The sequence below is a fragment of the Paroedura picta genome, chromosome 1, assembly GCF_049243985.1.
Source record: "Paroedura picta isolate Pp20150507F chromosome 1, Ppicta_v3.0, whole genome shotgun sequence".
NCBI lineage: Eukaryota > Metazoa > Chordata > Lepidosauria > Squamata > Gekkonidae > Paroedura > Paroedura picta.
The window spans coordinates 157,411,204-157,426,704 of NC_135369.1; the positions used below are offsets into that span (position 1 = coordinate 157,411,204).

Sequence of the window (15,501 nt, forward strand, 5' to 3'; positions counted from 1 at the left end):
TAATTTTATGAACTCTTCCAAATGAGATCAGAGCCCTGTGGGACTTTGGACAGATCCACAGGACTTTGGACAGATCCACAGGGCTTGTAAAATGGAGCTGTTCCACCAGGCCTATGGTTGCGGCCTAAAAACACAGCCAAATTGAATGGCCTCCCTATCAATGTCCCAGTTATACACCATTTGGGGATGATTAGACTTCTGTGTCCCCTCTCTTATTCCTTCCCATTGTAATTTCAGAATAGGCAATTAGGAACAGAACTGCTTTTAGATGGTTTAGTTTTTAATGATTTAATATATACTACCTATATAATTTTTGTATGTTTTGTTCTGATGTACCCTGTCCTGAGTCTGAAGAGAAAGGGTGGGTAATAAATACAATTAATAATAACAATAAGAAATTGATCTGCAAGTAAGCCTTTAAAGAATCAATCAGTCCTTTAAAGAAATGTTTTACTATACTGATCAGCTGTTTTAGGAGAGGTAGTAAGAGTAGCAGGAGTCAGAAAAGCCTTCATCACCATCCATCTCTCCATTAAAATTGGAAGCATCTGCAACACAGATCTTCAGTCAATCTATCATTCCCACCCTTCCCGCTTTACCAATGTTAAAATCTGGTCACCTTACCATTGATAGATCATGGTGGCTACGTCAGATGTTGATAGGTAAGGTACAAGTTGCCATACCTGGGAATAGCTGAGGTGCAAATTGTTATGCCTGGCAAAGATGGTAAAACACCAGGCAAGGAACATTTGTGATCTGGGCCTCCATGGATAGGGAGGCATCCAGAATCACACTTGGGCTCTTGACAGTGGTCAAAGATATAAAACAGACCCTGTCAAGATCAGGGAGTTGCACTATGTCCCCATCGGTATGTTGGCCTAGCCAGAGGACCTCAGTCCTTAGCTGGATTTAACTTCAGCCAAATCTACATCAGCCAGTCCACCATGGCATCCAGACATTTGGTCAATAGAGGTGCAGGCAGGTGCTTCCCCCCCTTCCCAAATCAGCAGAAATAGCTGGATATCATTCATAAACTGTTAGCAACCCAGTCTGAAACTTTGGACCAGCTGGGTGAAGGTATATATGTAGATGTTCAATAACATCAGCAAGAGAATTTCTCCCTATGGGATCCCACATGTTTTGCTTCTCAAAAGTTGATACCCCAAAATATTGTGGCTCTCAAAGATCCTACTGAACTTGAATCTAGCTTAAATAATTTTTTTAAGTCAGCATGGATAGAAATTAAGAAGAATTTATATGAAAAGGTCTACACCACAATGATAAGCTCCACACTCACTAAAAATTGCTACAGAAACCCAGTTTCTCAGCAAAGAGCTGGATGTATACTGCATGCTTCCCTAATTTCCAATACATAGTGATTAAGGCCCCTTTCAAACAGCCTTTGTAATCTGTTTTAGTGTCCAATTGCTAATGGTTTTGTGTGTGTCATTTCAGACACAGCCATTTCAGCGGAAATACTTTATTTACTATTTCATGCCAAGTGGCTTGTGTTCGGTTAGCAAAGCAAGATTGAGCCCTGCTGTAGTCTGCTTTTCAAAATGGCTGCAGCACTTCCTATAGAACTGCTTCCCCCCGCCCGTTTTGGTTGCGTGGTCTTTCATGGACTTTTTTAGGTGGACGGGTATTCTCAGTTGAGCACAGCAGCACTAGCCCAAAATAGCACTTCAGTTCTACAGTGAGGGACCAATGAGATGCCTTCAGCTATTTTTGTCTAGCACTATAGCATTCAGCTTAGAATGATCCCCCCAAAAACATATGCAAAGGAAAGTGGGGTAGAAAAAGGGCAGGGAGGAAGGGCACTGTTTGAAATGGTCAGAACACTTAAGAGATAACTCATTAATGGAATGGAATTTGCAATATGAAACTCCTGTCCCTGTATCGCTTTACCTGGGACCAGGCTAGCAACAGGTAACATCTGGTTTAGAACAGTAATGTGAAAGGGGCCTACGTAAGCTCATATTAAAAACCATTCTGAACAATGCATCACTCTTTTTATTGATCACTATGGGTAAGCAGAGAAGACCATTTTTTAATTAGCCGGAGATCAATGAAAATATTCTCACGACAAATTCAGTTATCTCTTAAGCTAGCGGATCTCAGAGGCATATTTTTTGTAATATGACTATGTTTCCCACTTCTCAGTTGGAGTTTCCTTGACTTGTTCATTCTCCACTGTGATATGACGGACAGCTTGTTTTGCAAACATTTCAAAATCATAGTACCTGACAGTAAGAAATCTCCTAAATAAATAAATTAAAAACTCTGGAACCAAGAATCAATAATAACGAATGCCCACAAGACTATGGGGCAAGGTATACTGTGGCGTTTCTTATTGTACTTAATGGGGCTCATTCATAAGAAACTCTTTTTAGGACTGCAGGCCAACAGTTCAATCCAAAGCAAAGTCACATTCTTCTAAATCCATAAAAGTCAATAAACATAGAAGAGAGAGCTCTGTTTTAGATTGCACTGTTAATCTCTAAGACCCAACTCTTTATTTTATGCCACTTCTAAGCAGCTGACCTTGCAAATGAAGTACTGCACATGTAACCTATTTAGAATAAATATCCACAACGAAATATCGAGATGACAACATTTGACTGCTGCTTAACTGATATCAAACTAATTTTCTTTTTCTTTTTCTAAATATGCTTTCAGTCAATTAAAAAACAACCAGCTACAATCAGAGTATAATTTTTCTCTCTTGTGGGATTTCACTTTTTTCCCCCCCACCAGAGCTAAAATTTCCCATATCTATTTCCCACTCCGCTCCTTTTGTCACTCAATTTGAGTAACCAAGAAACACAGGGATCAAGTGGGCAAGGGATTGGCCTCATAGAAGTTAGCAGCCTATCCACTTTGGTTAAAGAGAACCACTTGAAGCCTTCGAACAAGATATCCAAAGACGGCCAAGGGGCCTCCACTTGACTCCCTGTGTCAAGGGTTTGTGAAAGGTCACGGTGGACTCTCTATAAAATGGGTCGCAAATGCCTCATAGCTAATATCCAATTGACGACGCTTTCTGCACTCATTCTCGAGAGCAGTAAATAATTGTGCCCTATGTGAGGCTGCGGATGTAATGGAAATTGCATAAAACTCACATTTAGCTACCTTCACTGCCATCTCACAGGAAATTCTGGTTGCTTCGTTGTGAGTCTTCACACTCACTCTATCTTAGTTTCCCTTTTCTCTTACGTAGCTCCTTGCTATACCAGGGGGATTGTTTGAGGTGGGGCGGTGTTTTTCAGGTATATTTTTGGTTCAGATTGGTCCGAATGCATACCCCTAGTTAATACTCCCAGTTCATAATTAAAAATGCCGCTTATTTGATTTACAGAGTCTGATGTGCAAGATTTTTAAAGGGGATACTTTTATTAAAATGTATCAACATGGAATTGTTTATTGAAAGTAGCAAATTCAGACATGGAAGTGCGGCTGTCGTGGTTATTGTTAGGAGTAAAAATATAAATTGAATATTGCATTTTATTCATGTGCCTCCTTTGAAATGTTATCACCATCACTGTCTTTTTGCTTCCATTTAGTGGCTGGTGCACTTTGACCGGGAAACATCTGTCTTGCTTGCCACTTTTTACTGTACTCTAATTTACTGTACTCTGGATGCAGCCATGTGTACACTAGGGTTCCAAGCCCCCCTAGTGCAGATGGGAGTCCTCTGCTGCCAAGCCCCTGCCCTACCAGTCAGCTGGCCAGCCGAGGGGGGAACTTAACAGGAGAAAGATGAAGGCCCAGGCAACATTGCTCACTATCTGGTGATGTCACTTCTAGCATGCACAGAAAGTGACATCATCACATTTGCAAAATTCGAGTGATGCTCTAGCATTTGGGCGAAAATTCTTTGGTAGAATCCATTTTCACCATAAAGTGTTTGCATAAATACCAGAATGATGTTGCAGTGTGATGATGTCACTTCCAGTGCCCACCAGAAGAGATATAGCCATGTTGCCAGTGATGTTGCCTGGGTCCTGCTTATCTCCCCCCATCACCGGCCAGTTGCCAGAAGAGACCTGGAAAGCCAGACACTGAGCTTGTCTGTGTGGACATTATCATTCACTAGAGTGGGAAGATCTGAAAAATGAACTCCAAAGATTTAAGTATTTAAATAATGATTGTTAGACACTTTAGTTGCAAATGGCTTGAATGCATTGTAGCTCGAATAGCTCTATGTTCACAGGAAAAGTTCCATACTTAGAATTAATTGTTACTCAAAGAGAGCCAGTTTGGTGTAGTGGTTAGGAGTGCGGACTTCTAATCTGGATTCTGCACTCCCCCACATGCAGCCAGCTGGGTGACCTTGGGCTTCCCACAGCACTGATAAAGCTGTTCTGACCTTCTTCTTCTTCTTCTTCTTCTTCTTCTTCTTCTTCTTCTTCTTCTTCTTCTTCTTCTTCTTCTTCTTCTTCTTCTTCTTCTTCTTCTTCTTCTAGGTTTATACCTATAGTAGGAGTTCGATCTCATGTTTCCTGGGACATGGCAATTTGTGTTCATATTTTATGCATTCTGAGGATTCTGTTTTTGGGGCAGTGAATGTGCACTCAAACCATTTCTACCTCATTTAAAACATGTGTATTTACCCTGAATGCAGGAAAGAGGGCCACCCAAATGCAGAGTGAAGGAAAAGAAGGGGGGAAATGATGAGCAGGCGGAAAGGACTTCCCACCCCTTCAAAACAGATCTTGAAGTGACATCAATTTTATTTTCCCACTCCGACATCTTTTCTTGCTTCTTGTGTTCCTTGTCTTCACCTAAGCCAGCTCACCCCTTCCTTAGCTTTTCAAAGAGAAATGATAATAAGTGATAGTTGGGGAATATATAATTTTAGCATTAAGACATTTATAGATTGGTTAATTTAAAAATCGTTAATGAAAGAAAACTATTTAGCCGGACGACAGCCCTAATCAAAGCCATTATTCTTTTCTCAGTGTTCCTTTTGAATGAAATATCACCTTCCAAAATGTGTTTTTCAGCTCTGGCTTAATGATGATTGCTGGCTGCAAGCAAACCTGTACTTAGGTATTCACCAAGACTATGAACTGGAAGACCAGAGGCCGTATTGCTTCAGTGTTGTGGTTGGTCACGGCAAGAGTCATTATTTCAATGTCGAGCTGGGAAGTGAGCTGGGCGTGTGGGAGAAATCATTTCAAAGAGCCATTTTTTTGGAAGTTCAGAAAACAGGGGTAAGTAGTAGAAAGGAAGTGTGCTTTTCAAATGCATGCTGCATATGTCTCTTTCTTATTTATTTCTTATTTGATTTATGCCCCACCCCTCACTGGCATCCCAAGTTGGCTAACAACATTTAAATTACAATTCCTAACCTACCTTACACATTTGTTAAAATGAAGGAGGGGAGAATTATGTTGCAAGAGGTTTCCCATCATCATGCCCATGTATGCCATGGTTCCTGCAAGGCTCTCCTTGAGTGCTTCCGGAAAGTAGTTGGGGGCAAAGTGAAGACAGAACCAGTAACTTTCTGCCTTCATACAAACAAAGTAGCTTTTCACTTGGATCCACCCGCGAGTCACTGGAAGAGGATTCAGAATCCTGTAACCAGGACTTGTAGATCAGCTGTGAAGCAGTGGGACTGTGGAGCGCCAAAACATTGCAGGATCACATTTCCACGTTGATCTTTTCTTTCCCTTTCCCCCATTGATAATCTTCTTCTATGTGCATGTTACCTTCCATGGGTTTCATGTGTATGTGTTTATATTCCTTGTCCTCCTTCCACGTGTGCATATATTTATGCTTGGCTGAATGTCCTGTGGATCCCATTTTGTACCGATGCCTGCCACTCTGCCTCACAATTCCAAAAGTGATCAAACAGATGGGGGGGGGGGCTGATCTAAATAAATTTTAAAAGATATGCTGGAACAAATAAGATAATGTGGGTGGGAGGTAAAGGTCCTGTGATTCCAAACAGGTATAGTGGAAGAAATAATATGTTCTGTATTAAAAATAGTGACCAGCCACATCCTTTTTTGTTAAAGAATAATTGGTATGTAAGTGGACTTTTACCATTTAATTAGATTTCTCTTAAAAAAATAAATTTAAAAGATATGTAATCTTTCATCTCAGCACTTTGACCTCTTTCTTTCTTTCTTTCGTTCTTTCGTTCTTTCGTTCTTTCGTTCTTTCGTTCTTTCGTTCTTTCTTCATAAAAATAAAATCCCATATAGCATCAAAATGCAGAAAGTTCAAGTTAATATGCTCTTTGGTAGGAGAGGACAAAAATAAAGCAAAATGTGATAAAAGGACAATACTGAAAACAGGTTTAATAAGATGCCAAGGATAAAGGTACAAATCCTGGCCATCTCATCTGCAGTGTATACTTCAGTCCTTTGAATTTTCTTAAGCATGCTATTGCCCAATGCAATACTCTGTGGATATGGTTTCCATAAATAACTCCTGTGAAATATGAATCCTCATTTAATTGGCTCTCTCTGTGTGTGAAACTCCCTTCATAATGCCATGATACAAGGAGGAAGACATGGATGAAAAATTATGAAAGGGCATAAAACAAGAAACTTTTTAGAACATCATAAAAGTGTTAAGTATTGCCTAAGGGAACCACTAGTTCTTCTATCAGATTATAAATGTCTATTCTATCATCATAAAAAACAAAATTTATTAAGGTACGTAAAAACAATACAGATATTTTAGAACCTAGCCACAGCCATCCTGATTAGGTAGCTTAGATGCAGTTATTAGTGTAACAGGTCAGATAACTGCAGTGGGTTACAACAGCTGCCACAGAATACTGTTCAGCTGGTTCAGAATACAACAACACCCTGGGATTTGCCAAGCTGAACATGTTTTGACAGTTTTTGAAAGATCTTCCAATATGTTTCAGCGACACTTCAAAGTGTGTGCTTTTTGTCTATAATGCCGCAAAACCTTTTGAGCCAAGCATGACTGCTCCCACATGAACTTACCTGGATGTTAGGGCCATCTTCTGAAGTCCTGTATCCACTCCTGAGCTCAGGTAGTATCCAGGGATGGAGCCATTTCTACAAACTTTTATTTAGGAACTGGGTTAAGAAGATCTTTTATTCTCTCATGCATTTTGTTTACTGATTATGTTTACTTCTTTTTTCCCCCTTTAAGCCCTGCTTGTTGCTAGATCTATTTCCTTTTTTATTGTTTTACTTTTTGTAGGCCACTTTGAAAGCCACCTTGAAAGTGGCTCCTCTCCTTCAATTTGCTTGCAATTTTTTAATTGTATTTGGTATATTCATTTGCTCCTCAGTCCCCAAAAGGAAGACGCAGACAGGAAGACTGGATTAAGCTAAGATTTGATTATTTATTTGAAAGCCCAACTGCAGCAGATAAACTCTTTCTACCTGACATTAGTATGGGCACTTAAATACTCCATCTGCACATTACACTGTCCTCATGATGATCCCCTTCAAGGGTTGCTGCCTTGCCGTGGCAAGGGGGCTTGCGTAGCTCAGTGAAGCTATGAGCTATGCCGTGCAGGGCCACCCAAGACGGACAGGTCATAGCTGAGAGCTCTGACAAAAGGTGATCCACTGGAGAAGGAAATGGCAAACCACTCCAGTATCTTTGCCATGAAAACCCAATGGACAGTTCCAAAAGGCAAAACAATATGACACCGGAAGATGAGCCCCTCAGGTCGGAAGGTGTCCAATATGCTACTGGGGATGAGCAGATAGCTAGTACGAGTAGTGCCAGAATGAATGAAGCGAGTGGGCCAAAGACAAAAGGACGCTCAGTTGTGGAGGAAACTGGAGGTGAAAAGACAGCCCGATGCTGGTCACCCGGAAGCTGCGCTTTCTTTCGCGTTTCGCTAATGCGGCTTTTTCAGCGGCATGCACCGAAGCTGCGGCCAGTTGCAGCCGGCACCATGCGTTATCGGTGATTTTAGTCGCCGCCATTCCACCCCGAATGTGCGTTATTCCCCCCGTGCATAATGGGTCAATGACAGAACGATCTCAGTTCGAATCCAAGGCAAACCATTCAACATCACAGTAATCCAGGTCTATGCCCCAACCACTGCTGCTGAAGAGGATGAAGTTGGCCAGTTCTGTGAAGCCCTACAACACCTTCGAGAAGCAACGCCTTCTAGAAGCACAATGATGTGCTTATTGTCATGGGGGACTGGTATGCTAAAGTAGGAAGCCAAAAGATAACTGGGATAACAGGCAAGTTTGGCCTTGGAGTACAAAATGAAGCAGGGCACAGGCTGGTAGAATTTTATCAAGAGAATACAATGGTCATAGCAAACAGTCTTTTCCAACAACCCAAGAGACGACTCTACACATGGACATCACCAGACGGTCAACACAGAAATCAGATTGACTATGTGTTCTGCAGCCAAAGATGGAGAAGCTCTATACAGTTAGTAAAAACAAGACCAGGAGCTGATTGTGGTTCAGATCATCAGCTTCTTGTTGCAAAATTTAGGCTTAAATTGAAGAAAGGGAAAAGCGCTAGGCCACTCAGGTATGAACTAAATCATATCCCCAACAAATATACAGTAGAGGTGACAAATAGGTTTAAGGAATTAGATCTGATAGACAAAGTGCCTGAAGAACTATGGACGGAGGTTCGCAACACTGTACAAGAGGTAGCAACTAAAACCATCCCAAAGAAAAAGAAACGCAAGAAATCAAAATGGCTGTCTGAGGAAGCTTTACAAATAGCTAAGTGAAAGGGAAGGGAGAAAGAGAAAGATATACCCAATTGAATGCAGAATTCCAGAGAATAGCTAGAAGAGATAAAAATGACTTAAACGAACAGTGCAAACAAATAGAAGAAAACAATAGAATGGGGAAGACCAGAGATCTTTTCAAGAAAAATGGAGATATGAAGAGAATGTTTCATGCAAAGATGGGTATGATAAGGGACCAAAATGGTAGGGACCTCACAGAAGCAGAAGAGATTTTTAAAAGGTGGCAAAATTATACAGAGGAACTATACAAGAGCGAGCTTAACATCCCTGATAACCACGATGGGGTAGTTACTGACCTGGAGCCAGACATCCTGGAATGTGAAGTCAAATGGGCCTTAGGAAGTCTGAGCAACAATAAAGCTAGTGGTGGTGAAACTCAAATACTTTGGCCACCTCATGAGAAGGAAGGACTCCCTGGAGAAGAACCTAATGCTGGGAATGACTAAGGGCAAAAGAAGAAGGGAACGACAGAGAATGAGGTGGCTGGATGGAGTCACTGAAGCAGTAGGTGCAAACTTAAATGGACTCTAGGGAATGGTAGAGGACAGGAAGGCCTGGGGGATCATTGTCCATGGGGTCACGATGGGTCGGACATGACTGGGAGTGACTAAGGGCAAAAGAAGAAGGGGGCGACAGAGAAAGAAGAAGGGAACGACAGAGAATGAGGTGGCTGGATGGAGTCACTGAAGCAGTAGGTGCAAACTTAAATGGACTCTGGGGAGTGGTAGAGGACAGGAAGGCCTGGAGGATCATTGTCCAAGGGGTCGCGATGGGTCGGACACGACTTCGCACCCAACAACATAACCACATGATTGTTGGGAAACTATACGTGATACATACAGTGGAAGTTTGGTGCCTTCAGATGCACACCAGCTCTTTCCCACTTGGGACCAGAGCCGGAAGGGAAAGTCATCTTTAGACTCTCTCTACTGTTGTTTTCCTGTGTGCAAACCACCCAGTGAAGTTGTGAAGCTTATGTGTAGCCACAAAATTACATGGTGTTCACAATGTTGGCAGAGTTTAAATATGCAAAGGAGGAGCAGTCCACCTGCTGCTTATGGAGAAGAGAAACACTTCATAAAGAGGACAGGATAGAGATAATCCTAATGGTCTAACTGAATAACTGTTGTTAGGTTTAAATGGCTGGCATACATTTCAGTGGCCCATTTCACTTCCCCTCACTTGGAGGACTGCTGACTCTTACAGCTGAGTATGCCCAATTAAAAAACAGAAAAAGTCAGGTTTTATTTGAGTCAGCTGTACTATATTGGGCTTAGAAACTGTAATCTGTATTCAGTGTAGAAACTGACTCGGGTAAACAGAATGCACACACTTAAATGGATCTGAAGAGGTCACTCAATGGTTTCACTAGCATTTGAATCATCCCACCCTAGTTTAAACCTATAGCGATAACATAGCTAGTCTTCGCTTGTCTTTGTGAGCATGTTTTATTTCCTGCAGCTTTCCTTATTTGCAGTGTGGTTACTTAATATATTGGCAGGTTCTTCTTTAAGAGCCAATGTATCTCAGCCATTCAACCAAATAAGCTAGTGATGATTAATGGCAGGAACCTGTGTGGATCAATGTAAAAAATGATCTTTAACAGAATGGTTTCCTGTTTGAAGTTCTTTACCTGTGAAAGTTTAAATTTATGTTCCAGAACTTCTTAATTTGAATTCTCATACAGAGCAAACACTGAGGTGGCAGTGCTATAACTGTAGCAATTTTGAGTAATGTATTTTTTCCTGTAACTTCATTGGCACAAATATCAGTTCCCTGCAGGTCTATTTCAGAGCACTGTTGCTGATCTCATTTTCATGGCTTGTACTAATCATGTTTAAAAAAAAAAAAAAACTGCCTACCCTGTTTGAAGCACATCAAATGCTAAATTATATGCCCCTGCTGATGTTTTCCACTGTTGCATATTATTGCACAATCACCTAGTGGTAGAACAAACCGTAAAGTAGCCTCTAATAAAATAAAACTGTTATAGTTCTCTACATGCTTATAAATGCTTTTGAAACATTAATACTGGTATGTTATCAGAAATGCCTTTGTTAATTGTATCAGTCCTCAACAAGTATACACACGCATGGAGAGACTCCATTTATGCTGCTGGGAGACGATGGTAGAAGAGAACACCGAACCAAAAGATAACTATGAATAAAAGAGACTAGGGACCCTCTTGCACTCATCACTCATAGCAGCAGCCACCACAAAAGTAAGGATGAAGCAACAGATTCTCTTTTCTGGTTCAAATATGCAGTCTGAGCCAAAAGAAGATAAATTGAGTTTTTGATGCTCACTTTTATTGAAGATGACTATCATGGACAACCCAGGCCTTTAGTCTCTGAGATAAGGCTCTCGGAGTTTAGAGGACTGAGCAGAAGAGCTTGTGGTCAAGTGCCAGGCAAAGCAAATGCCATCTCTGCAGCAGTAAAGCTATGTACTTATTTATATTTAGAATATAGAAATAGGACTTGGAATATTTAAATTGGGTTTCCCTAAGTATATTTTGACTGATTTGCATTTATTTACATTGCTAGGGAAACATAATTTAAACATTTCAGGTTCTGTTAGCAACGCTGATATTTTAACAAAAATAGTTGGATGTCTAGTTTTTCACGTTGGGATAAAAGGTGACTCTCTGTGGAACTAAATCATCAGAAGACATCTAGTAAGCAACAGTCTCTATAGCCAGTAATATAAACTTATGCGGCTTGTCCAAAGGATAATGACCATAAAATTATGTCATAACTTGGACCTTTAAGCCAACCTCATTCCAAATGAATTATGGTGTTGAAGCCACAGAAACCCAAAGGCAAACAACTTTGGAAAAGAGGAGGGAGAGAGAGGGAGAAGAGGGAAAAAACCCTAAAACAAACTATTTGCTGTCTTCTCCAGCGATGTCCACCAGGCCAGGTCCAGGAGGTCCTGGGTCCAGGAGGCAGGCAGGCAGGCAGGCAGGCAGGCCGCTCAACCAGGCAGGGAGCTTGGGAGCAGCACAGCCAGCCAGCCAGCCAGAGAGCTCAAATGAGCTTCAGCAAGCAGCCCCTTGCTTTAAGTAGCCTCCTCCTGGGCAGGCTACAAAGCAAGGGGATTTAAAAAATAAAAAGCCTTCTGTGAGTGGCCAGAATGCCTGAGCTGAAAAGCTACAGGCATTCTGGTTGGCCACTCACTCCCCCTCCCCCCGCCGCCATTTTAGGTGGCAAAAAATCAAGAAAAAATAAAAGGGCAGCCAGAGGCTTCTGGCAACGGCTGCTGGAAGCCTCCGACTCAACCAAATCGATTCAGGCCCAAATTGATTCGGCCGTCCGAATCGCCGAATCTAGATGATTCAGACTGCCAGAGGGAGCTAGAGGGCCGATTCGGACCATTTCTGGCTCGGAAACGTCCGAATCGGCCCCGATTCGGGTTATTCGGGCGTTTCCGAACCTGAATCGCCCATCCCTAATTTTAATGTATTAAAAAATAATTAAACATTTATGAGGTGATATGATTATATATAATCATGTCAACCTGTCCTCCCGTCCCAAAATGCCCAATGATAAGCCTGGAGGGGGTGGAAAGAAGAGGGGCTCCAAGGGGGCATGTACACAGCTATCTTCTGCAGGATTGTGCCACTTTGGGGTTTCTCAACAGTAAAAAATGTTTCAGAGCTTTCTCAACAGTAAAAAAGTTGAGAAAGGCTGAATTAGAGTATAGGATTAGATCTGGAAGATCCAGGTTTGAATACATACTCTGCACTGCAACCTAGCTAGATGACCTTGGATGAGTCACTCTTTTAGCCCAGTCTACCGCACTGGGTCATAGAATCATAGAATAATAGAGTTGGAAGTCATCTAGTATGGGTCATCTAGTCCAACCTTTGCTATGAAGGGAAAATGGAGGAATCAATAACAATATTGTAAGCTGCTTCAGCTCCCTTCGGGAGAAAAAAAGAGACATAAATATTTAAATAAATAAACCTGTATTGTATCATCAACTGATGGATCGAAAACGCACACATATAGTAAATAACTTCTTCCATAAATGTGCTTTGGATTTAGTGTAAACTACTTTGTAATGTAAGTGTAATGTAGTGTAAGCTACTTTGGTGCCTATAAATATTGGATAACATTTGTGGGATGAGACTGAACATCTTTTCAGCTATATGCATAATGGCTATTTAGAAATGTACCAAGGAAGGTGTGGTGGAAGATACTACCTCTAGTTGTTAGTCAAGCATCAAGAAATAAGAGGAATATTGTCTCAGTACAAGGAATTAATTATTTGACTCTCAGGGCTAATAACCAAACTCATAGAACTTAAGTGAAGGGTACTTCTTCTGTTAACACTTTGTCAGTTAATGGTTATCACTAGTTCATGAAGCAATGAATTCCAGAAGTAGTGATATTGGACTGAACCTGAAGGTCATTTGAGCTGATAACAGGTATTTCTGCCAACAGAATGGAACTATCCTGCCTCACCCAGGCACCTGCAGTATCCTACTGAACTCCCAAAAGGATGCTTCTGTTTGATGTGGGAATCTCAGGAACAGCAGGATAAGAAACTGGAGTAGGGGCAGGCTGCAGTGAACATAAGGAAATAAAAGAAGTCATGTTGGTTCAGGCAAGTGGCCAAGCCACTCCAACACTCTGTATCACTACAACAGACTGTGCCATACCCTAGATATCATCAGGAGGTCCACCAGTAGGGCCAGAACACTAGAAGCCCCCCACACACACACACTGTTGTCTACCTCCCCCCCAAAAAGCACCAAGAATACAGAGCATCACTGCCCCAGACATACTATTCTATATGTTGTGACTAACAGTTAGTAATGGATATCTGTTCCATATGTTTATCCAATCCCTCCCTTGAAGCTGTCTATGGTAGACCACCACTTCCTGTAGCAATGAATTCCACATGTTATGCCCCTTATGCCCACCACTGGGCACTTCACTCTGCAGGTATGAATTTGCTGAGGGTCCCAGAGTCTCAGGAGGCATGCCTGGCCTCAACCAGGGCCATGGTCAGGGCCTTTTCAGTCCTGGCCCCCACCTGGTGGAATGAGCTCCCAGTCAAGCTTCAGGCCCTGTCGGGACTCTCAGAGTTCTGCAGGGCCTGCAAAATGAAGCTCTTCCACCAGGTGTTTGGTTGAGGCCAGGGAGGGCCCCCGGGGTATGTGATCGGGTTTCCCCCTCCACTAGCCCCCCTTCTTCTGCACAGTATTAGACTGTGTTGGGGGCCTGTATTATATTATACCATTCTAATCACCCACCATTTTAACCATCTACACCAAGCTCAATGCTTTGAGGCATTGGATGGGTTCTATTTTAACCAGTTAGATATTGCCATCTTTTGTCGTTAGGTTGTGTTTTTAAGGGTTTTTTACCATATGTTTTATTGGTTATTATGTGACTTCTTTTTTCTTGTAAACCGTTGCAAGCCAGTTTCCACTGAAAGCGTGCAGTATAGAAGTTTAAACATGAATGAATGAATGAATGAATGAATGAATGAATGAATGAATGAATGAATGAATGAATGAATGAATGAATGAATGAATGAATGAATGAATTTGGGTGAAGAATTATTTCTTCGTATCTGTTCCAAGCCTACTGCTCATTAATTTTATTGAGTCCCAATTAGTTCTTGTATTGTAAGAAAAAGAGAAAAGTATCTTCTCTGTTCCATGCATAATTTTGTCAACCTCTGTTGTGTCATTCCTAAATTGTCATTTCTCCAAGCTAAAAAAACATAACTGCTTTAACCTTTCTTCATAGGGAAGGTGTTCCATCCCCTTCATCATTTTAATTGCCATTTTCTGAATCTTTTCTAATCTTATTATTATTATTATTATTATTATTAATGTTGTAATATCTTTTTAGATGCAGTGAACAAAACTTAACTCAGTATTCCAAATATGCCAGCACCATAGATTTATACAGGGATATTATGATATTGCCTAATTTGTTTTCAATCCTCTTTCTAATAATCAGTGGAAGGGGGAATCATTAAAGATTGCCTCCTTCTTCTGGTGGAACGAAAGCACATTTCAGTTCAACTTGTTATGAGCTGGTAGCAGATACAACTAATCTATAATACTTAGTTGCTGGTACAGTAAATGTTAAATTTGAGCAGTAAATAAAGTAGCATTGTACTTCTTAAAAAAAGATATTCAATCATATCCCTGGGAAAACAAAACAAAATAAAAACTCTCCATAACAGGCTCTATAAATTCAAGTGAGATTTTAATAGCAGTTAAATTAGGCTAGATTTATGGGGTCATTAAAAGATAATTATCTGTTTGTTACCAGAAGAGCGACTTTAATTACATAATTAAGGCTTAGATTGTTTTCATTATGTATAAGAACATATTACACTTTGAGTTTTCTTGGTCATTTTTTTTGCTATGTCATTAAATTCAATCCACATCTAATTTTAGAAACTCACAGTCTTAAGAGCCACATGAATATGTGTTGCGTATACACATATGGAAACATTAAATAATTAATTTGGATTATTCATCAATTGTAAAAACAACACACCAAGTATCAACAATATCTCCTCCTCTCCCCTACCATCAGTGCAAGTCCTACAACTGACATGCATTTAACTCTAACATTAAATGGTATCCATCATAGCATCACATTAAATTCCAGATGTTGTTACTCAAACTGGATTCAGGGAAGGGAAAATGAGTTTTAAAAGGGTTCCATATAATAATAACATGAGATGGGCCAATATAGCCCACTCAGGAGCCGATCCTGCAGGGAGAACTCTTGATGTAA

General features: G+C 40.9%; 1 protein-coding gene across 6 annotated transcripts in view; it reads left to right on the forward strand.

Moving 5' to 3' along the window:
• SNTG2 (syntrophin gamma 2) overlaps window positions 1-15,501 on the forward strand; it is a 349,056-nt gene that overhangs the window by 313,849 nt on the left and 19,706 nt on the right. For all 6 annotated transcript variants that reach the window (XM_077309803.1, XM_077309812.1, XM_077309826.1 and 3 more), the window contains one exon: window positions 5,007-5,216. In XM_077309803.1, coding sequence (XP_077165918.1) covers window positions 5,007-5,216 — 210 coding nt within the window. The remainder of the gene's footprint in view (window positions 1-5,006; window positions 5,217-15,501) is intronic.